Here is a 24,421-nt window from a genome sequence, read left to right as displayed (position 1 = left end):
TGAGAAGAGAGAGAGAGAGAGAGAGAGAGAGAGAGAGAGAGAGAGAGAGAGAGAGAGAGACTGATATGAGAGAGAAACATCGATCAGCTGTCTCTCATATGTTTCCCGGCAGGGGATTGAATCTGCAGTCTTTGGTGTACTGGAAGATGCTCCACCCAACTGAGCCAACTGGCCAGGGTTACGTACTAATACTTTAAGTAACATTTGCTACTGTCCTATATTTGCACAGTTTGTTCTTTCACGATATACCATCCTGCTCGGGGAACAGGGAACAAAAAGTACCCCTTTTTGGGTACTTTTCCTGCTGGTAATAACCCCTTGTTTTATATCACCCAGAAATAGTCTGTGTAGCCAGGTTTCTAATAATTCTTAACCTTTAAAGTTTTTTTGTGTGTGTGTTTTGAAGGTAGAGTTTTATACAATACTGATGTATCTAAAGATCCGTCTACTCCTTTGGTATCCTCTTCTGGCTTCCACAGTTTATTCTCTATAGTTGAGTGGTTTCCCCACTCATTTATATATTTTCTTTTTGGGGTCCTCCTGCATCTCACCTTTATTTCCTGTGTCTTTCCCTTAGGCTTTATCTTTCTTAAGAGCAGAGTTTCCATAACCTTTCCTCTCTTAATATTTCTTAGTGTAGCTAACATTGGGCATACAATGAGTACTTTGTCTTTTGCCATCGTACTAAGCCCTAAAATAATTTAGAATTCCAATTTCTTAAAATTGAAATTAAAGATACTAGAGGCCCGGTTATGGATTCATGTACATATTAAAAACCAATTATTTCGGGGCCTTTACCATACTATTTTGACTTTGATGCTATTCATTCATTCATTCACTCATTCATTCATTCATGCAACAAATATTTACTGAGTCCTACTATATCCTAGGGACTGTTGCTGGTGTGAAGGTGTGGTGAATAAAGCATAAAGCCAGATCTCAAGGGGTTTCATGTGAATGTGGTGATATTGTCACATATGTTGGCCCACTTGGTGATCATTGGCCTCTTAGCGCTATAGTTTGACATGATATTTTACTTTTATGAGGGTTCAGGTGACTTGAACAGGTAGATACTTTTGGAGCACCAACATATAAGGGGCTGTACTCAATGCTGTGAGCCAGACAATGAAAAGAAAATAGGCTTATCTTCAAGGACTTTATGCTTTAATTATGGACCTTGGGGAGGTGAGAGAGATATGCCACATTAAGCTGTATCACTAGGAAAAATGTTAGTACTCATGGGGGTTGATGCAGGGTGTATTAAGAAAGAATAGAAGGAGGGTGGGCTCTCTATGTCTAAAGGGGATTGGAAAAGGTTTTGAAGTGGTGGGATTGGGATCCTGGAGGGATTTGTGAGGCTAAGAGGGGGGGGAATAGCATCTGAGGGGAACTGAGCTGGGCTAACACACATGCTCCCCGAAGTATTTGGGGGTTGGGACTAGATGAGAGGGAGTAGTCAAAGCCCATTTAGCAAACACATTGAAGAGATCTTTGCATACCCAGCTCATTCGTTTATATTTATTTCTGGAGACAGTGGAGTACCTTTGAAGTTTTTGAGTGTGTTGACAACACCCTTACATCTATATATTAAGATATTTACTTTCTTATATTTGATTTATGACTTTATTAAAGATAATAGAGGCCCAGTTATGGATTCATGTACCGGTGGGGTCCCTTGGCCTGGCCTGCGCCCTCTCACAATCCGGGACCCCTCAGGGGATGTCAGAGAGCCGGTTTTGGCTCAGTCCCCATAAGCCAGGCAGAGGGACCCCACCAGTATACGAATCTGTGCACTGGGCCTCTAGTATGCATATAAGATCTTTGATTAATCTCTTCCTGCCCTCCTCCCCCCCCACTTTTCTCTGAGATTCACCCGTCTGTTTCATGTTTCCATGCCTGTGGTTTCACTCCTGCGTTGAGCGTCTTTCCCCTGGTGTTCAGGGCAAATCATAACTACCGGCTGGTTGACCAGTCGCTTAGGCTTTTATATATATAGATGGTATTTTAACTACTCCTTTTAGAAGAATCCAAGGAAACTTAATAGACCAAATAATGGTTACATGGCACATTGAACTTTGTGATAAGAATTGACAGTGGAGGAAGTAAAATCACCTATGTCATTATCCCTAACTCATTTTGATTTGCTGTTTAAAATTGTATGAGTTTAGATAACGTTAGACCTCAGCTGAGGACTTCCTGACTTTAGTTATTTTTTTCAAAACTTAATTTAATTGGTTGTAGTGAGTTCAGTGGTTTTTTTGTTCCTTCTTTTGATAAATGATGATTTTTGGATTAAGAGTGTTAACAGTATATAGAAAGCATATATTTAGCTTTTGGAGATCTTGCTTTATGGGACTGGTAATATTTCAAATGAAGAATATTTGTACACAATGAAGAGATATTTAATCATTTTTCTGTTTTTTGATGTTTCTGGGGTGGAGTTTGGATTTCTTATCACAATTGGTTGTTACGTTGAAAAACTTACCTGACTTTGAAACTAGTTTTTTAAAAACAATATTATATACCAACATTATATTCACCCATTAAGACTTTTTCTTTTGGATGAGATAGAAGAAAAGGAATGCTAATAAGTAATGGCTCTTCTGTATAACATCTGTCTTGTCTTTGTCACTCAGGGTCACTCTGCAAAAACATCCACAAAAGAAAGGCTGAGGGAAGAAGGTGAATATGTGTGTGTTGGGGGAGGGTGCGGAGACAGGGAGAGCTCATTCCCAGGTAGGGCTTTCTGGCTCACTCACTGTACATGCACTTCCTTAGAGAGCTCAGAAGTCCTCATGTCAGGGGAATTGTCTTTTGAGTAAAGTGAACTTAAGGTAGGGGGAAAATCATCTTGAATAGCCAGCAGTTCACACAGACCTAAGTTTTGAGAGATTTTTTTTTTATAGTTCTTAACATCTTAAAAACCCTTTGCTTGCTTGGCCTGTGTGGCTCAATGGTTGAGCGTCGACCTGTGAACCATGAGATCACAGTTTGATTCCCAGTCAGGACACATGCCTGCGGGCTTGTGTGTGGTGTGCAGGACGCAGCTGATCAATGATTCTCTCATCATTGATGTTTCTATTTCTCTCTCTCCCTTTCCCTCTGAAATCAATAAAAATATATTTCTAAAAAACCACAACTCTTTGTTTTGGCAAAAAGGGCGAATTTCTGATTATGTGTGTGCTTCTCACATTAAATTGTATCTTTTTTGCTTGGAAGGATGCTTTCCCCTTCAATTTTAAGTTTTTCACGCAATTTCGTGCACAGAGAATAGAGGGATCCAGTAATATCATTTACTTATCATTGATTGAATGCTTACCAGGTAGCAGGCAGTATGTAACATTTTTGTTGTATTCTATCATAGCAGCATCCTGTAATCTCATACCACAGCTTGACCAATGAGGAAACTGATAACGCTTTCAGGACCAAAATAACAATGTGGGAATCTGGCCTCAGGGGCGGCTTTGCCGTCAGTTCTGAGGAGCATGCTACCTCTGCGTCAGCAGCATCTCCCTCCCGCAGCACCCGCCCCCACAGGTCACTGGCCCCTCTCCTCTCCAAACACAGTTGTCTCACACCCTGTCCGGTCTCTCGACACAGTGTGCTCTCTGCTTCTGCCTCTGATTGCCTGGCGAACTCTCCATCTGCAAGACCCAAGTGTTACATCAATGTCCTTGATTCTTCCAGACACTGTTTTTCTTTCTTTTCTTCTTAAAAATTGATTTTTAGGGAGAGAAGAAGAGAGAGGGACAGGGAGAGAGAGAAGCATTGATGTGAGAGCAAAACATTCATTGGCCGCCCACCTATGGAGGATCGAGCCCAAAACTCGGGCATGCTCCCTGACTGGGAATCAAACCGACCCATGTTTTTTTTCTTCCAGGAAAAAAAAAATTTTTTTTAGTGTTGAAAGTATTACATATGTCCCCCTTCCCCTCATTGACCTCTTCTTGCCCGCCCCCGCCCAACCGGCAACCTTTCAGTGCACAGAATGATGCCCGACCAATTGAGCCACACTGGCCAGGGCCAGATACTGTTAATCATGCTCACATAGCCTTTAAAATTATTTTTAATATACCTCTGTTCTTACATTGTTGCAGAATTGAATTGATTAACTCCCATAGCCACTAAAATTTCTGAGGGTAGGTGATTATGTTTCTCCTAGCACAAACTAGGTGTACAGTGAATGTTTGTGGAATTTGTTGAATGGATGTGAGATCCAGAGAATGTTACCAAGACTTTCATGATATTTACATCTGACAAAACAATTTATCCAATATTTTGTGGAGGCAAGTGATAATATAATATTCAGGGCTTTCTTTTAAACTCAACCTTGCATTCATATTGAATCCATTACATATGATGCTAATTTAATGAATGGCTATGATTTCTTTGTAATATGTTATTAACCTTGTTCGCAGTTTAAGGGGGGAAACTGTGATAAATAGCTTGGTGTGGAACACACACTAGTGGTCTTTGTAGGGCTATTAAAGTTCCTATGAAAATGAGACACATTAAAATGTCAAAAGGCACGTTCATAGGAAGAGTTAGTAGGTAGACTCAGTTTTTATTTTCTTGAGTTTTTAAAGTAATTAGTTTCATGAAGTTATTTATTGGGGTAACACTTGAATAATGGTTGAGAATTTGTGTACTTTTTCCCTGGTAATATTTTAAAATATTAGCTATTTAGCTCAACACATGTATTCTATTTATTGATTTACTCTGTTTGCTTAGGGCTTTAAATTTTATTTATTTATAACTAAAGTTTTAAGCTTAGAGTCTACTCAAATATTGCATTATTATTAGGCATGAATTACTTTTAGAATGTTCAAATGAAATAGAATTATAAGGAAGAGAATCATAAGAAAGAAGCTAGCTATTTTTATTCAATTAATTACCAGTTATTAAGCATAGCCAAATTGTAGCATGAATCTCAAACCAATGGTGCTAGTTTTATTCGTATGACAAAATGAGAGAAAAAGTGCGAAAATGATATTTATGGCAAATTTACAATCCTGAAAGCTCTAGAAATCCATCTACCATTTGTTTTTAAGTAAGTCTGTGTTGAAATCCTACTCTGAACATTTTTATGTCCTTGCTCACAGCAAACATGCTGTATCACTTTTGAGTTAGGTTTGCAATAAAGATTAATGAGTTAGTGTTTCACTTTTTATGTAACAACAACAACAACAAACATTTTCCCGAGCGTGTGTAAAAGAGGCGGAAGTCCCACAGACTTTTGGACTCTTCTGTTCTCCTGTATCGGTCTCCCGATGCTTCCGGTCTGCCTTGCCGACTACCTGTACAGCTGTTTCTCATGTGCTTCGCAGACTTGGAGGAAGACCAAGTATGTGTGACAGCTGCATGCTGAGCTGCGGTCTATGCTTGGCCACAGGTCACGTTTGCGTTTCTTCACTTGTGTTTCTACTCGTTGTGAAAGGAAATACGAGCAGAGAGCGATTCTGAAAGCATGCAGCGTGCTGCGTGATGGCGGCCTTCTTCTGTGTGTGCCGCTCCACTTACTCTGCTGCGTTGATTCTCCAGAGAGTCGGAGGAAACGGTATTCAGGACTGCACCTGGGTGGAGCCCGCGCTGCTATAATCATGAATGATGGGAAATGCTCTGGGTCATGCATGGGAGAAAGGACTGGGCACACACACACACTGCTCTATACCATGTTAGTGAACAGATTATGGTTTAGTAGAGAAAACTGTTAATCTAACAGTCAGTTCAATATGTAGTTGATAACCAGTTCATGCATATGCCTCATGTTAACGCTCTGACTACATGATATTTTAACACCAGGAAACGAGACACACTATTTAATAAATACTCATGTCATAAGGCTGCCCTAATAGAATTTTCCCACCCTCATCCTCCAGCCTCACAGGCACAAACATTTTTCTTTGCCTTTGAAAATGAAAAATATTGATTTCCAAAATCCTTCCAAAATGGTTTTGGTAGGTTCTTTCTCTAATTGTTCCTAGATCTTGCAAATCAAAATGGTAATTTTTCTTTCATCATGGTCTTAACCACTGGATATAAACATCCAGATTCCAAATTCTGATGAAATCTCTACCCGTTCTCATTATTCCAGCGTTAAAAGATATTTTCTCCGTATAGTGTAGGCATTCTTTTGAGTAGACATACTTTTTGAGTAAGCATCATTAAGATATTGTCATCTTTTCAATCAGTTGCTTTTACATTTCACGCCCATTCACTGGATCAAGTCTAATTGCCTCTGCTTGCTTTTCTAATATGTTCCTTTTCTCTCCCAGAAATTTCCTCTGTTTTTACCTTTGACCCCTATTCATTCCTCCTATCTTTTTCAGCCTAGGATACATCCTACCTCTATTATGCAACCTTTCCCAGGAAGTTCAGCGTCATTAAGCTCTTAGCTTTTCTGTAGTACTTAATCTGTTTCACTTCATTTAGATTGTCTATGTTAACTTGTGTTATTTTAAAAAATGGATTTAGTGTGGCATAATGGAGCCTTCCAGGGAACATGGGTGGTAAATGGAGCCAGATAGATTCCAATTTGAGTACTAGCACTGTCATTTTCTAACTTTTTGGGCATTAGGCAAATTATCTAAGCTTTGTGGGTTTCACTCTTCTTAAGTGTAGAATGGGACAATTGTCCACCTTTTAGAGTTACTAAAGAGTATAGCTAACAGGCTGGATAAATGTTTAGCTCAAAGACAGGACTATAACAGGTGCTCAGTAAATGGCAGTCGTCGTTACTATTGCTGTGGTTCTATATTTCTCCTAATATCATCCTGGGCTGAGCCTGTGGGAAGGTATCGTTGAGTGTGGTTCACAGCGAGGTCATGTAAATAGCTCCTGAAATCCCATCACTGTTGTGGAGGCTTCCTGTTGGCTCTGTTCTATCAGAACGATGAACCTCTCAGGGCTTCTCTGGCCCATTCTTTCTGTTCCCATTATCTGTAAGGGGAGCCTCTGGTATGTATCCTGAAGCAGCTTCCAGCACAGCGAGTTGAAGGATTTATTTTTGAGTAATGTTTTGGATTAATCCCTACATTTTTCTAAACGTCAGCAGCCAGGATTGTAATAAATAAAGCATTTTTCACTTACTTCAAATGCAATCTGTGAAACTCACAGAATAAAATCTCAGCCAATCAAGCAGATGAGTACATTATTTTGTCTAGCTCACTTCAGCTCAGCAGACATCTATTATCATATCTCCTATCTCCAGGCATTTCATCGTTGTTGGATTTACAAAGGTGAATAAGATTTGGCTCCTGCCTGTGAGTGAGAGACATAAAAACTGTTCATTTCAATTGATAATTAGTAGTTAGGAGGAGTTAAGGATAGGATCACAGATAGAGGGTGTCTGAGTGGGAAAGAGAAGGCTGCTAGGAAAACATGACCCTTAGCCTGTGATGTCTATCAGAGGAAAAATGGGATGATCCACCTGATTCAGGGACAGAGATCCAACTTGAAGAGCTTCAGTATTTATGGAAATTTATTGCCTGCAGAGTTCACAGATGGGATTGACTCCAAGTGGCTCAACCCGTGTCCTCATGGCCCTGTCTTAACTGTGCCCATGTAAAAGCCAAATGGCCTCCATGACTCCAGACCTGGTCCCCTCACACATTGCCCCCCAAGGGGGAATAGTAAGTTTCTCTCCAGTTCCAGCTCAATCTAAGGATTTAGTTTTTCTCATTGCCCCTGAACCAATCACTGTGACTAGTGGGATACTAATTGGTTTTCATAAGTCAGGGTCTACCCTCAAGCTGAGAATAAAGTCAGTATCATTCAAACCTCATGGCTAAAGATGAGTGGAGAGGGGTATGCATGACCAGGAGGCAGCCAACAAATTTTTTCTAAACCAGGGGAAGCAAATGGAAAGAGTCTTTTGGGGAAGGTAATAATACAAGCAAAAGCAAGGAAGCATGCTCCATCATAATGCATGTGGGAAATAGCAAGCAGTTGAACATGCATTATGAGACTTTGAAAATAATTGTAAAATAATAATGCAATGGTATATTTGGATCTAGTTGCTGCACATTATTTCATTTAATTCTCACAACAACTAAGGAAGAAATGCCATCTTGTAGGTAAAGAAATTTGAGCCCGCCCTGACAGGTTTGGCTCAGTGGGTAGAGCATTGGCCTGTGGAGTGAAGGGTCCCAGGTTCGATTCCAATCAAGGGCATGTACCTTGGCTTCGGGCACATCCCCAGTGGGGGCTGTGCAGGAGACAGCTGATCAATGTTTCTCTCTCATCGATGTTTCTTAACTCTCTATCCCTCTCCCTTCCTCTCTGTAAAAAATCAAAATATATTAAAAAAAAGAACCAGTCCCTCCAAAAAAAGAAATTCAGAGGAATTAAAAAAAAAAGAAAAAAAGAAATTTGAGCCCAAGTTCACAGCTAATAATTGGTGGAGCTGGACTTAAACCCAGGTTATCTGACTCTAGAGGCAGCCCACATGGATATTACAGTATATTAAGTACTCTCTTCTTTATTGCTAGAGTTTCAGAAATAAGACCTCTATATACCATGCTAAGAAGGTCTGTTTTCTCTGAGACTCATTTTCTTTAAGCTCTAACTCTGTCATCCCATGGTAAGGCATTGGTTCTCAAATTTTGGCATTCATCACATAGTCTTGAGGCTATGATTGCTGAAATATGATTGCTGGGTCCTAACACCAGGTTTAGTAGGTCTGATTTAGTAGATCTAGGGTGGGACCCTAGAATTTGCATTCCTAAGAAGTTTCTAAAGGAAGCTGATTGCTGGTGTCTGGGAGCCACACTCTGAGGACCACTTGTTTGAGGTCTTTGGGAGGCTGAAGGTTTGTGGTTCAGTGATATTCAACATATTGAAATGATGCTTGGAAATACACATGCTTTCCCCTCACATTCTTTAATACTACCCATCTGAAGAGTATATTTGGTTTCAGCAATATCCTCCCCCAAAGGTCAAGGTCATTGCATGTGTTTCATTGATTGGATTTCTCCTCTCTGATTCTTGACTTATTAAAATGAGATTTATTGCTCTTCTAGGTCTCACTCAGTTCCTAATGCTCAGTTCCCCCTTGAGTGTTAAAAAGTACATTTGTGTACAAAAGACATATATTTAAATGCTTTATTTTATGGGTTACATTTTTAGTATAAATAATTGAAGTATCAGAAAAAGTAACATGAACATTCATATTTCCACCATCTAGCGTCAACAGTTGTAGATGTATATACATGTGTGTACACACATTTTTTTGATGAACCATTTTAAAGTAAGTTACAGATCTTGTGGCACTTTGCCCATAAACACTACAGCACACATTGCTCAGGAAGGGCATTCTCTTACGTAGTCACAATTCCAGGATCACGCTTAAGAAAATTAACAGCAATCCCTAATGTTATCTAACCTGTAGTCATATAACAATTTCTGCAATAGTCCCAGTGTCTTCTCTATCAGGATCCAATCAAGGGAAACTAAATCCTAAGACTCAGCAATGCTGCATGGACCTTTAGGCTCAGATGAATTCTGTGTTATTTAATGACAGGTTTGATTGCTTTCACCAAGGCCCAGAATGATGGCTTAAATAAGGAAGATGTTTATTTCTGTCATATTTAACCACCTGGAGATCAAGTGGTCCAGGGCTGATAGGGGAGCTTCCATTTCAGAGGCCAAGATAACTGTTCCAGCGCTACCACCATGCTGGGAAGAGGGGAGGGAGTGCATACTCCGTCCTTTTAAGGGCATGTTTGGATGTTGTATATATCACCTCAGCTCCCACCTCATTGGCAGGAACATAATCGTATGATGCTTCTGTGTTAGAGGCCTGGAAATGAAGGCTTTATTCTGGATGGCCACGTGTCTAGTGATAATTCAGCTATAAAAAGAAAGGATGACTACTAGGGCAGCAGTTAGCATCTCTGCCACAAGTTCTTTTTTCAAATGACTGAGCTATTCCAAATGATATTAAAATCCATTTAATTACTCCAAGTACATTACAATATGACATTTGTCTTTTTGAACTATATAGGTTCAGCGTAATTGCTCCTATGCTGAATGAATCTGAACCTGGCTGGTGTTGCTCAGTGGTTGAGCATCGACCCATGCACCAGGAGGTCATGGTTCAATTCCTGGTCAGGGCACATGCCCGGGTTGTGGGCTTGATCCCTACTAGGGGGTGTGCAGGAGGCAGCCGATCAATGATTCTCTCTCATCCTTGATGTTTCTATCTCTTTCTTCCTTTCCCTTCCTCTCTGAAATCAATAAAAAAAGATATATATATATATATATATATATATATATATATATTTATATGAAAGTATGAGGCTGACCTATTATACAGACAAATAGCCTTGTACAGAACAGCTGTTGTATTAGCCTTGTACAGAACAGCCGTTGTATTTCTGATTTTGGGAAAACTGGTATCTTGCAGAGTCATGCTTGCTCTTAGGGGTTATCTTGAGCTAGAGATTTTAGCGCACAGTAAATGAAAATAAATGTATGTAAAATTATAGACATCTGAATCCTTTAAAAATTGGGAACTGTATATATACTGATATATAATAATCTGATAGCTTCACCAGTTTGTAATTTAAAATTTAAACTGCTCATTTTACCGCTTGGGAGAAAAAATGAGCTATGACATATTTGTGGCAGATAGGGATAAATTATAACCAGTATATTTAAGAACAGGTCACCTACTTCCCTCTAATTCTTCTTTAGGTCGAGATTTAATTTGTATCCAGTCAATGGATGGGATGCTGATGGTGTTTGAGCAGGAAAGCTATGCCTTTGGGAGGTTTCTCCCTGGTTCTCTCTTGCCTGGCCCCCTTGCCTACAGTTCCCGGACAGACTCCTTCATCACTGTCTCTTCCTGCCGACAAGTGGAAAGTTACAAGTAAGTTTGGATGTCCCACCTTAGAAATCAGCGTTTTTGGTGTGTATGTTGCTGATTCATTTTTTTCCCCACAAAGAGCTAATATCACAAATTAAGAAGAGCCTGGTTGTTTTTTTTTATAAGATGAAATTGTGGTAACTTAGATTTTGCTACTTCCAGCTGTTTGATGGCCAGTGTCCTTGTCTGGCTGTAAAGGGATAAGAATGGCTATTTCAAAGAGAAAGAACTCATGGACATGGACAATAGTGTGGTGATTGCAGGGAGAGGGGAGTGGGTAGAAGTGAAAGAGAGGGTATATGGGGGATAAATGGTGATGGAAAAAGGTAATAAAATAAAGAGGGGAAAACCATAGAATTAAAAAAAATGACTATTTGACAAGTTTTTTTTTTTTATAGGATTAAATGTGTGTCATGTTGCCACCCTATGGAAAATGCTCAATAACTCTTGGGACTGTTCCCTGAATTATAAATAATAAAACACAGGGTCAGTGGAAAAAGCCTCATACAAAGATGCATATATGGAATTATTTTATAACAACAACAAAAAAAGAATGTATGTGTACATAGGGAGAATACTGGCAAGAAATACAAGTGTTTTTATGAATGTTTATAAGAGAACGATTCATAATAGAAGTGAATGACCCTATGAAAACAGTTTATACTTTTTGCTAGAAATTTTTATTGGTGGTGTTGACTTGTGTTCAGAGAGACACCTTTTCTCCTCCATCAGCTACATTTCAATAAAAATGAAGGTTTTGAGTTTTTGGATTTTTTTTTTTTAATCCTCACCACCTGAAGTAATTTTTTCCATTGAATTTTTAGAGAGAGAGGAAGGTAGGTAGTGGGGGAGGAGGGGAGAGAGAGAGAGGAAGAAAGGGAAAGAGAGAAACAGAAACATGGGTGTGAGAGAGACACATCAATTGGCTGCCTCCCGCACACGCCCTGACTGGACAGGGGATGGAACCTGCAACCAGGTACGTGCCCTTGACGGGGAATTGAACCCATGATCCTTTGGTTTGTGGGCTGGTGCTCTACCACTGAGCCTCACCAGCCAGGGCTGGAGACTGTGTATTTTTGTTGTTGTTGGAAAGGGGAATGGGGAAAAGAAAGAAATCCATGCTGGGAAAAGAAATAGATTTGGAGACTTACAGTATCTTCAATCACTTTTTTTATCTTACTGACGGCAACAGTTAGAACTTCAAATGTCCAAGCAACACTTCATTATAGCTTTTCGGTATTATTTTTGGCCGCCCATTTACCCAAGGCAGGAAGAAAATATAAATTAATCAGACAACACCTGCACATTTTGTCTTCAAGTTTCAATATTATGTACATAGCAAAGCAATGCAGTTTTCCCTTCATAAGTGGCTTTTGTGAATTATTGTCAAGGCACCTAGGATTCAAAACTCCGAAAAAACGCAAATGCTTGTGACTAAACAGCAGTTAACTGACGCAGGCAGTGCATTATTGTGTCACATTCCTTGTGTAACTCCTGTGGCTCTTGTCCAAAGGAGATGAATGAGTTGTGGCATTGCTACTGTTAATAAATAAAATATTAGAGTTATCTTGAAAGGCTGAGAAAAATATCTGTATAATACATTCAAGCCTGTCACAAGTAAGCAGTATTGAGGAGATCTGCTTTTCAGCTTTCCACCCAGTTGTGTGTCTCAGCTCTTGCCAAGGAGCGATACTGGCGGTGCCTCACAGGGGTCACCGCACGGAGACTCGGAGGCTCCCTCACTTACTCTTTGAAACATGTGCATAGGGATTCATTTGGTAATAACTCCAGGAGTCGCTGGGTGAGGGAGCAAGGCGTAGGTTTCCTTAATGTGTAACTGTAATCCCACAGGCGCTCCCACTGTTTTAAGTGTGGTGATTCAGTCTATTAAACTCATCTGCATCTAAGGCTAAAAAATGCACATGTTTTATGTGGGTCTTTTATAATGATACAAATGCATGAAATGATGACAATCAAGAGGGTTTATGCCATTAAGTAGTATGTTGTATTTCTATATGCTTTCAAGTTTAATAGATAAAATTAAATGATAATCATGGGTGCAGTTTAGGTTGGGAGAAAGCATGAAAACGGCAGGTTCTTTTGAGATTTCACTAAATATCTTTGTAATCAGTTAACAGAATGCCATCATTAGTATAAAAAGCGTCATTTTCATTTCCCCCCTGAGTTTAATTTCAAACTTTAACAAGAATGAAAAAAATAAATCATCAAGGTTGAGAAAATAGGATTGATGAGAAAACATGGTAGATGTTTAAGAAACAATTTCACTTATAAGAATTAACTAAGAATTTTGATAAAATGTGTCCCACAAGAAAGTGTGTAGGACGATTGTTTTAAATTGTAGGGGAATGGAAAACAGCCTAAGTGATCAGAGGAGAAGGCCAGATAATTAAATGCCCATGTATCATTTTCATTTTTGCTCCTGATGTTTGATTATTTTACAACAAGCTCAGTTATGTTCTGTGAGGAAGTAGGGAAGGCCATGGGCCTCCGACTTCAGTGTGCATAGAATCACCTGGGAACCCTGTCATAAAATGCGTGTTTGCAGATCCCCAGTCCCCAACACTCTAGATTTTGATGTAGTAGTTTTGGGAAAAGTCCCAGAAATTGTCATTGCAGACACACGCTCCAGGTGGGATTCTAACTCAGGGACACGCATTGAGCATTGTTTTTCTTTTTTGAAGTGAGAGAATTATTTGCCTTTTTTGGAGAGGGTAGCTTAGGTACCACTATTCTTCTGGCCATATTTATCAAAACTTTGAATCATTTTTATTTTTAAAAATATTTTCATTGATTTTAGAGAGGAAGAGAAAATGAGAGATAGAAACATCAATGATGACAGAGAATCACTGATCGGCTGCATGCCCCCTCCTGCATGCCCCACACTGGGGATCGAGCCCGCAACCCGGGCATGTGCCCTGACCAGGAATTGAACTGTGACCTCCTGGTTCATAGATCGACACTCAACTGCTGAGCCATGCCGACTGGCTGAATCATTTTTAATTCTCTTTTTCTTTCCTTTCTTATCAGAGTCATTCAGTCAGTAAATCCTGACCTTTCTATCTTTTTTTCCCTTTCTTCAGCCATTGTGGTCCCATTGGCATTGAGGCTTTTATCTTTTCCCTTGGATTTATGATTTTCTTACCTCTAGATTTTAGAGTCCTTCTTATAGCTATCTTTTAAAACCACCTCTTTAAGCCAGAATTTTTGTTTCTTATTAAAAAAATCCAAATTTTCTTATATTGAAATTTAGTGCTCTTTATAATCCAGTACCATTTTACCTCTATTATGTTGACTTTCAGATTTGGAAGGGACTTTTAAAGGTAACTCGTCCAACTATCCTCTTTTTTTTTTTTTTTTTTTACCTCCGAGATATATTTTTGCCTAAAACACTGATTTTTGCACAGTATCACATATTGTCTTCCTGTACTGTGCTGAGATGTTCCAGAGGATGTCTTGAATTATCAGGTTCCTGAGAGCAGACTGTGCCTTAAATATCTGCTCACTGATGGAATAATTCGGTTTATTGGTCCGTTCATTCATTCATTCATTCATTCAGAAAACATTTTTCAAGAGGCTTCTATGTGCCACAGACTATGCAAAGTACAGGAAATGCAAACCCAAATAAGACCTGTCTCTTGTCCTCAAGCTGTAAGCACGTGGGGAGGTAGCAAATCCACGGGCTGTTTCAGTTCACAGTGTACAGGCTATGGCGGAGCTGTGCACAGGATACGGAGGAGGCCTGCAGGTGGGACCTCAGCTGAGAGCTGGACTTAGGGAGGCTCCCTGAAGAACGTCTTTGCCATCCGTTACATCTTCTCTCCTCTGTGCTCAACACTTCACGGCACCCTAAGAGTGGCCTGTGGTCCATTGTAAGAAGATAATAGGTTTTAAAATATTTTAAAATATCTTTTTTGAATTTAATTGACAATATTGTGAAAAGAAGATTGTGTTCTTCACCAGTCTTAGGCTCTTGTCAAATGAAAATATTTGGGGTTCTCCATATATGTCCAGGGCTTTTCTCTCTTGCTCGTGCTGTACTCTGCCTGGAATGCTTTTCTTTCCTTCTTTGCATATGAAAATAATTTCTGGAAGCCTCCCTGCTCCCCTTCAGTTCTGTGACCTGGCTCTCCAAGTCACATCTCCTCCTTCTCAATTTAGAATAGTTTTCCACTGCTTTCTCAAGTACTATTTATGCTTTCACTGATATTACATATTTGCTTGTTTTTCTTCTTGACGGAGCTAAGTGATCTTTGATGGCAGGGATTTCTATCCTCTGAAGTGCCCAGCATTGTACCCTGTTGAAAGTAGGTGTTTAAGAAGAACTTGATGAAGGAGTGAAAAGTTTGTAAGGAATGTTTCTGTTTTGTTACTGGCTTCTTTTAATGAAAATGATTCCCTCTGGCACAATCAAGACTGTTTTAGCTATAGTTGAAAAGGAACAGTGTAAGGCTCTGTACCCAGAGCTTTCCATTTCTAGTGGAGTTCCCTGAATTAAATATAAAGGTTTCAAAATCTCCTGTTATCCTTTGAGGTGCCAACTATGTTTCATTTGAAAAGAAATGATTGTGGAGGGTTTACTTTTGTACTCTGTGACACCTCAGTCCATATTTTAGCTCCTTGCCGCTGTTTTTACGATGTGTTACAGAAGAGCACTGAATTATGTGGTTGAGTTTGTCAGTGGTGCTCCACAGGACCCAGTAAGCACTTGTGGTTATTGGGCCAAAAAGCACCACCGTTCATCTGGACCTGCTGTATTTGTGATTACTGCCTCTCTGTTCTGAGAAACATGTATGATGCTCTTTCATGGAATCTTATTACATTGGGCCAAATTATTCTTCAGCAGCCTCAACAAGGGAATCTTTTAAAAAATATTTTATTGATTGATTGATTCAGAGAGGAAGGGAGAGGGAGAAAGAGATAGGAACATCAATGATGAAAGAGAATCATTGATCGGCTGCCTTCTGCATGCCCCCCACTGGGGATCAAACCGGCAACCTGGGCATGTGCCCTGACTGGGAATCGAACTGTGACCTCCTGGTTCATAGGTCAACACTCAACCATTGAGCCACACTAGCCAGGCTAGGACTCTTATTCTTTAGCTTATATCACTGGACACTTGAATGGTAAGGAAAAAAAATCCAAGTGTTTTCTTTATTTCAGAATTTCCAAGTCTGTTTAGAATTCTCTGGTTTTGGTTTACATTTCCGTGTACATTATTGGTCACAGTTACAAGGATAAGGAAGAACCATAAAATAGATGCTATTATAAGTTTGTCATCATCTAAATTTACTGTCAGCTATGTTTAGTAATAAAATTCTCTTCTGAGTCGTCTTCCAGGAAGAGAAATGACCTGGATTTGGAAATCAGGAGTCAATTTTGGCTGGGTCTCTGCCTGCTGTTTTGATGTTAATGAGGCCACTTTAGGGGCTCACTTATTCCTCAGATGAAATAATAACTCTTTGTAGTTATATAAGAAGCTTCAAACAGCTCCAAAGCTTTGGATTTTTGCAACCATCTCATTAATATCCATACCGTCCTCTGGTAGGTTGGTGTCTGCAGGAAATTAGCCACCTCTGTAATTAGCCGTCTAAGGTTAGAGTCATAGCAGGACCAGCTCTGGGCTCATGGCTATCACCGGTGCATACAGGTTCTGTTACCCTGAACTGGGAAGAGTAAAGCAATGCGATTTAGAGGGTGGGATGTGAGGTCTGGTTATTTGCACTTTGGGAAACACACAGACATTTTGAAAGGCAGTCTCAGCTGGTATGGAGACATTTGCTGCAGTTGCCTATGAGATTTTTTCGTCCAGTTTTACAAGCCTGAGATCGTTACCCTCCTACCTATTTGGTCTCCTTTCCCATGACTCAGTCCTCCTGGCCGTGCATCCATCTCTCCTACACTGTCGTAGCCTTTCATATCTCTTTCACTGGTGTGTGCCTTTGCTTGTGCTGTTCGCTTGGCCATAACACCTTTACCTTTTTAAAAACACACACATTTTTATTGATTTCAGAGAGGAAGGGAGAGGGCGAGGGAGAGAGAAACATCAATGATGAGAGAGAATCATTGATTGGCTGTCCCCTGCACACCCCACACTGGGGATCGAGCCCGCAACCTGGGCATGTGCCCTGACAGGGAAGGTGCCGTGACCTCCTGGATCATAGGTCAATGTTCAACCACTGAGCCACACAAGCCGGGAACACCTTTGCCTCTTTACCAGCACAATGAGTTTTCACTTATTCTTTAAAATGTAGCTTTCTCCTCCTAAACCAGTACCAAGAACATATATGTTCTTCCACTTTGATTTATGTTTCTGCTACCATGTTCCCTTGGTACCGCATGCATACCTTCCATTAGCACAGGTGTTCTAAGCTACATTTGTTTGTATATGAATCTCTACTACTTTGGGAGATCCTAATGAATATAGACCATGAGTATTTTTTCCATTGTCAATGCTTGTATCAGACCCCTGCTATATGTTTACTGAACGAATGAAATTCATACACATTAAGCTTCTGTATTAACTACAAGACTGTCTTTATGAATGTCTTGCAAAATCTCACTTAATTCATAGTCATTCTGCCTCCAACTGAAATTGGAGGCTTTTTACAAATGAAATATTCCTGATTGAGTAGGATGGTTTTAAAGCTGGTATATGATATATGAACACCACTGTACATTTTAGTGCTTATGTAGATATCTCACATTGCCTTCATTCAGGTCCTGGATGTTCACACGATCAGACATCTTTCTCTTAGACAATATGAGGTGTCTGAATATATCTTTTACTGATTTTCCTCTTAGCTATGGAAGAACAATGCAAGGAGTTCTGATTTGATAGGAGGGAAAAGAACCTATGAGCCTGAAGTTTCTTCATTTAGAGTGGGATTATTACTCTCATATACCAGTAATTAATGGGAAACAAGCAAAATAAACTCTCTTGGCTAAATTAATCATTTCTAAAGTGAATAATATTTATAAATTATTATTATTATTTTAAATATATTTTTATTGATTTCAGAGAGGAAAGGAGAGGGAGATAGAAACATCAATGATGAGAGAGAATCATTGATTGATTGGCTGCCTCCTGCATGCCCCCTACTGGGGATCAAGCCCGCAACCCAGGCATGTGCCCTTGACTGGAATTGAACCCAGGATCCTTCAGTCCACAGGCCAATTCTCTAGCCACTGAACCAAACCAGCTCGGGCCACAAATTATTTTAAAGAATGATTTGAGCTAAATGTTACTTTTGAAATAAAAGCTATGAAATGCCTATAGAAAGTAATAATGCCCATTATTGAGAACTTACTACATATCAAATAAACTCCTATGTTATTGATCTATCTCCTTATATAAACCATTATCTGTCTGCTAATAAATGAGCACCTAATATATACCAGATACTATACTAGACACTATATTACTTTTCTTTTTAATCCTCTACCTCGGGATATTTTTTCCATTGATTTTATTTTTTTAAGAGAGAGTGAAGAGGAAGGGGGCAAAGAGAAACATCGATGTGAGAGAGACACATCAATTGGTTGCCTCTTGCACATGCCCTAACTTGGGCTGGGGATCCAGCTTTCAATCGAAGTGCATGCCCTTGACTGGGAATCAAACCTGTGACCCTTTGGTCCATGGGCCACTGCTCTAACCACTGAGAAAACTGACTAGGCTATATTACTTTTTAATTCTCTTAACAATGCCTGTGTCAGAGATTATCATTCCCATTTTATACATGGGGAAGGTAAGACACAGAGTGTTTAACTTGCCAAAATTCACTCAACTACTAAGTGATTTAGCTGGGGCTTAGACTCAGTTCTTCTTGGTTCCATTGATTACATATTAATAATTTCTGCTGCATCCGGCTGCTTTCCATTATTTACATTTTTCTTCTATTTGGTGTTTTGGTGCTAGATCTTTCTTGAATATTGTTATTTGTCACATAAAATGTTAATGGAAATGCTTTGATAGTTGGCAGAGCTATATTCCCCATATTGAATTTTGGGACATATGGTTATAATTTCTTGACCATGACAGTTTTACATAGTCTTATGTCACAGTATAATTCAGTAAGAATTCAATCCTAAATTTTACAGTTTTTAAAACCAAGGGTAAAAGTGGTTCATTAGGTTTATAGATTATGTGCTTTATTTACTTCTTTTTCTTGATCAGCTTTATTGAGGTTATGTGCTTTTAAAGTTTAAAATAATTTCTACTTTTAAACTCTAAAGTCATTTTCAATTATTTCATATCTTTCAAACAGGTACCAAGTACTCGCTTTTGCAACAGATGCAGATAAAAGACAGGAGACTGAACAGCAAAAACTTGGTTCTGGAAAAAGACTTGTTGTAAGGCCATTTTTTTAAATATAAAAAATTTAGCAATGTTACATTTATTTTGTTATTGATTTATTTTTATTTTTTTAAATTAAATTTTTTTTCTATTTTTCAATTACAGTTGACATTCAGTATTATTTTATATCAGTTCCAGGTGTACACTGTAGTGGTTGGACATTTATATAATTTACAAAGTGATCCCCCGATACGTCTAGTACCCTACATGGCTGGCACCATGCATGGTTACAGTATTATTGACTATGTTCCCTATGCTGAATTTTACATTCCTGTGACTGTTTTGTAACTACCAACTTGTAGTTTTAAGCCTTTCATCATTTCCATCCAGTCCCTCACCCCCATCTGGCAACCATCAGTATCTATGAGTCTGTTTTGTTTGTTTATTTAATTCTTTAGATACCACATATAAGTGAAATCATACAATATTTGTCTTTCTCTGTCTGACTTATTTCACTTAGCATATTATCCTCTAGGTCCATCCATGTTGTTGCAAATGGTAAGATTTCATTCTTTTTATGGCCGGGTAATATTCTATTGTATGTATCTACCACATCTTTTTTATCCAGTAGTCTATGGATGGGTACTTAGGTTTTATTTATTTTTTTTTGCAACTAAATTGATCTTAGGTTTTCCTTTGCAGGTAGATTGGACTCTAAATATTGGAGAGCAAGCCCTTGATATATGTATTATGTCTTTCAATCAGTCAGCATCTTCTGTGTTTGTTCTTGGTGAAAGAAACTTTTTTTGCCTTAAGGATAATGGTCAGATTCAATTCATGAAGAAACTTGATTGTAGCCCAAGTTGTTTTCTCCCGTACTGCTCAGGTGTGTAGAGAGATTTTCTTTTATCTCTTCCATATGTCAGGGCTGTGCTAGTTACACCAGAAAAAGGCAAACTCACATGCATATGAACATCTAGGAAAATACTTTTAAACTGAACATGTAATGGAAATTTTAACTTTGAAAGTTTGAATAGAAGTTTGATATAAAGCACACACTTGGGTTTGTCAGTCGTTTTACTTTGTACAAAAGGATTGTAGAATTGGCCCCAGGCGTACATTACTGCTTTCCAAAAGGAGGCTATTTACGATGATTCCAAGAGAACATCAGACTCTTCTATAAGCAGAATGGAGCAGAGTAATGCCTAATAGAATGACTTTTCTGTAGTGAATGCCCAGAAAATCATTAGCTTCAATGTGTTAAATATTAATGAAACTCATGCTTTCTAGATGAAATGCAAAAATATTGGCTAGTATCTGGTTATAGTTTCCAAGTCTTTAATTTTTTTTCCTTTTAGATATTGGCAGCTTGAAGTTGAAAAATCATGTTTTATTACTTAAAAATCTTTGCGCATTAACATCAAGATATTATAATTAGTTTGTAACATAAATCCCCTAAAAGGGATATAATATACTGTTGCTAATGACTGTCTCCTTTTTATCCTTAAAAAAAAATTTTCACCCTACAGTTTCTGAAGGAACAATAAATACTTTGATTGGAAACCACAGCAGCCTGTTGCATGTTTATCAGGACGTGACACTGAAGTGGGCCTCTCAGCTTCCCCACGTGCCTGTCGCAGTGAGAGTGGGCTCTTTACGGTAAGTGGTTTAATTTGACTTTTTTTTTTAAAAAAAGAGAATCTTAGTCAAGGAATTATTCCAAAGTTTTATAAAACAATGGCAAGTGATTTTACTAAAAAATGAATTTTACTAAAAAAGTGACATTGTAGTGTGAGTATCAACAATGGAAATATTTTAAAATATAAGTTTTATTGGAGAAGAAGGATATAAAAATTCTTAATTAGAACAATTAATCATTTTTATTTGGTATTTTAGTGACATATCCTTTGTAAATTAAAGCATTCAAGAAAATAGTTTGCCTGAGAGATTATTATTATTATTTTTAACCCTCACCAGAGGATATGTTTTTTTATTCATTTTAGAGAGAGGGGGGAAAGAGAAAGATAAATAGATATATATAGAGAGAGAGAGAGAAAGAGAGAGATGTGAGAGAGAAACGCCCACTGGTTGCCTCCCGTACTTGCCCCAACTGGGGATTGAACTCGCAACCTTTTGGTGTATGGGACAACGCTTCAATCAACTGAGCCACCCAGCCAGGGCTAGGCTAGATTATTATTAATAATTTCTTCAAGCATTTGATGGGTTTCATTTGGAGATCCCTTATTGTTAGACTGTGAGAATGTTATACTTCAAAACTTGTTTCAGACTATGTCCAATGGTGCAGAATCACTAATGATTGTGTTTAAGACAGTTTAGATTTTAAATAAGGCCACTTTGCATTTAAAGTGAAAGACAAAAATTTGTATTTGAATGTTAAATTCACAAAATTTATGAAAAGTGAGAGAAAGGAGATACCTAAGTGTGTAATTTAAAAAAATTTTCAGTATAAAATGCAAGATCTCAGATTATGTTTGGGAATTGAAAATCTCGGTATATGTAGAGAAACACACTTTTTATAAACTGTCTTAGGTTCCCAAATCTACTCAGTTCTGCTTATTATATCATTTTATTGAACATTTAAAAACCATATGTAGAATTCATCAGTGACATCTACAGTATCTGATCAGTGTGACTAATCACCCCAAATTAAGAGGTTGAATGTCATGCATCACATCATGACACTTTGGCCAACAACAATAGCCCCATAAGACTATAATGGAGTTGAAAAATTTGTGTAGTTTAGTGACATTGTAGCTGTCATAACATTTGATGCAACATAGGCCACGTTGAGTGACTGACCTGGAAGGAAAATATGAAGGCGGAAAATCAGTGATGGTTATTGCTTGCCAGTCAGGCATGTCCATTCCGCCATAGTAACGATCTTGAAGGATAAGAACAACATGACAGAAACTGTTAAAGGATCTGCTTCATTGAAGACAACAAGGCTAACAAAAATTCAGGGAGGCTCTGTATTAGACAGAGAACCTTCTGATGACCAGACATAGACATGTAGCCCTTTCAGCACCATGGTGATCATGGCCAAAGCAAAAAGATTGTTTGCGATGTTGAAAGAAAAGGCTGGACCTGATCACAGTGTCAAATTTAATGCTAGCTCTGGGTGGTTTAAATGATTCAAAAATCTTCATTCAAACTATGTATGGTATCAGATGGGTATTAGATTTATCAGGGGGATCACTTAGTAAGTTGTATAATGTCTAATCACTGGATTGTGTACCTGAAGCTAATATATGTCAACTGGAATTGGAAAATAAAATATTGTTTTAAGTGAAAAATAAAAGTAAAAAAGGTTTGATAATTAAAAAAAAAATCATAATCAGGGAGAACCAAGATGGCGGCATAGGTTAACGCCGGACTTTGCTGCTTTGAACAACTACTTCAAAAGTGAAACTAAAAGACGGAAGGGACATCACTCAGAACCACAGGAATGCTGGCTGAGTGGAAGTCCTACAACTAGGAGGAAAGAGAAACGCATACGGACACTCAGAGGAGGCGCAGTGCTGAAGGCAAATTCTGAGGTGCGGAGTGCTCGGAGCGGGCTGGCGGCGGAGGGCGCTGTTGGCGTTTTCAATCGGGAGGGAGTCGCAGACTCTGAGCTCCAGATCCAGGCGAGTCTTTAGCGGCCCAGACTCAAACGGGAGAAGCGGGACTGTCTGGCTTCGGTCAGAGCGAGTGCAGCTTTCTCTCCGAGCTTTGCAGCGTGTGCTGGGACTCAGAGAGGCAGAGCCCCTGGGGACAGGACTGAGAGCCGCCATAACTGCTCTCTCCGGCCCACCCTGTTGATCCTGTGCGACCCGCCCCGCCCAAGCCCTGCACAGAGGCTTTTGCCGGATAGCCTCAGGCAAAGGCTAGATTAGCACCTCCCTAGAGGACAGAAGTTCTCTCACTGCTGACACAGCTGATTCTCATAGCCACTTGGCCTGGAGGTCAAACCCTCCCTGGTATTAGCTACAACAATCAAGGTTTAACTATAAGACTGCGCACAAAGACCACTAGGGGGTGCACCAAGGAAGCATAACAAAATGCGGAGACAAAGAAACAGGACAAAATTGTCAATGGAAGATATAGAGTTCAGAACCACACTTTTAAGGTCTCTCAAGAACTGTTTAGAAGCCGCCGATAAACTTAATGAGATCTACAAGAAAACTAATGAGACCCTCGATCTTATATTGGGGAACCAACTAGAAATTAAGCATACACGGACTGAAATAACGAATATTATACAGACTCCCGACAGCAGACCAGAGGAGCGCAAGAATCAAGTCAATGATTTGAAATGCGAGGAAGCAAAAAACACCCAACCGGAAAAGCAAAATGAAAAAAGAATCCAAAAATGCGAGGATAGTGTAAGGAGCCTCTGGGACAGCTTCAAGCGTACCAACATCAGAATTATAGGGGTGCCAGAAGATGAGAGAGAACAAGATATTGAAAACCTATTTGAAGAAATAATGACAGAAAACTTCCCCCACCTGGTGAAAGAAATGGACTTACAGGTCCAAGAAGTGCGGAGAACCCCAAACAAAAGGAATCCAAAGAGGACCACACCAAGACACATCATAATTAAAATGCCAAGAGCAAAAGATAAAGAGAGAATCTTAAAAACAGCAAGAGAAAGAAACTCAGTTACCTACAAGGGAATACCCATACGACTGTCAGCGGATTTCTCAACAGAAACTATGCAGGCCAGAAGGGAGTGGCAAGAAATATTCAAAGTGATGAATACCAAGAACCTACAACCAAGATTACTTTATCCAGCAAAGCGATCATTCAGAATTGAAGGTCAGATAAAGAGCTTCACAGATAAGGAAAAGCTAAAGGAGTTCATCACCACCAAACCAGGATTATATGAAATGCTGAAAGGTATCCTTTAAGAAGAGGAAGAGGAAGAAAAAGGTAAAGATACAAATTATGAACAACAAACATGCATCTATCAACAAGTGAATCTAAGAATCAAGTGAATAAATAATCTGATGAACAGAATGAACTGTTGATTATAATAGAATTAGGGACATAGAAAGGGAATGGACTGACTATTCTTGGGGGCGAAAGGGGTGTGGGAGATGCGGGAAGAGACTGGACAAAAATCGTGCACCTATGGATGAGGACAGTGGGTGGGGAGTGAGGGCGGAGGGTGGGGCGGGAACTGGGAGGAGGGGAGTTATGGGGGGGAAAAAGAGGAACAAATGTAATAATCTGAACAA

The 24,421-nt window shown here is 39.1% G+C and overlaps 1 protein-coding gene across 6 annotated transcripts in view; it reads left to right on the top strand.

The window, feature by feature from the left end:
* BBS9 (Bardet-Biedl syndrome 9) overlaps window positions 1-24,421 on the top strand; it is a 323,047-nt gene that overhangs the window by 64,449 nt on the left and 234,177 nt on the right. For all 6 annotated transcript variants that reach the window (XM_036327352.1, XM_036327354.1, XM_036327351.1 and 3 more), the window contains exons 6-9: window positions 10,696-10,870; window positions 19,153-19,237; window positions 19,884-20,067; window positions 20,711-20,840. In XM_036327352.1, the coding sequence (XP_036183245.1) occupies window positions 10,696-10,870; window positions 19,153-19,237; window positions 19,884-20,067; window positions 20,711-20,840 (574 nt within the window). The remainder of the gene's footprint in view (window positions 1-10,695; window positions 10,871-19,152; window positions 19,238-19,883; window positions 20,068-20,710; window positions 20,841-24,421) is intronic.

Source organism: Myotis myotis, unplaced genomic scaffold, assembly GCF_014108235.1.
Source record: "Myotis myotis isolate mMyoMyo1 unplaced genomic scaffold, mMyoMyo1.p scaffold_m19_p_11, whole genome shotgun sequence".
In the NCBI taxonomy this organism is placed as follows: Eukaryota; Metazoa; Chordata; class Mammalia; order Chiroptera; family Vespertilionidae; genus Myotis; species Myotis myotis.
Note: the sequence above shows the minus strand (reverse complement) of the source record. Positions and strands in the feature narration are given on the sequence as shown.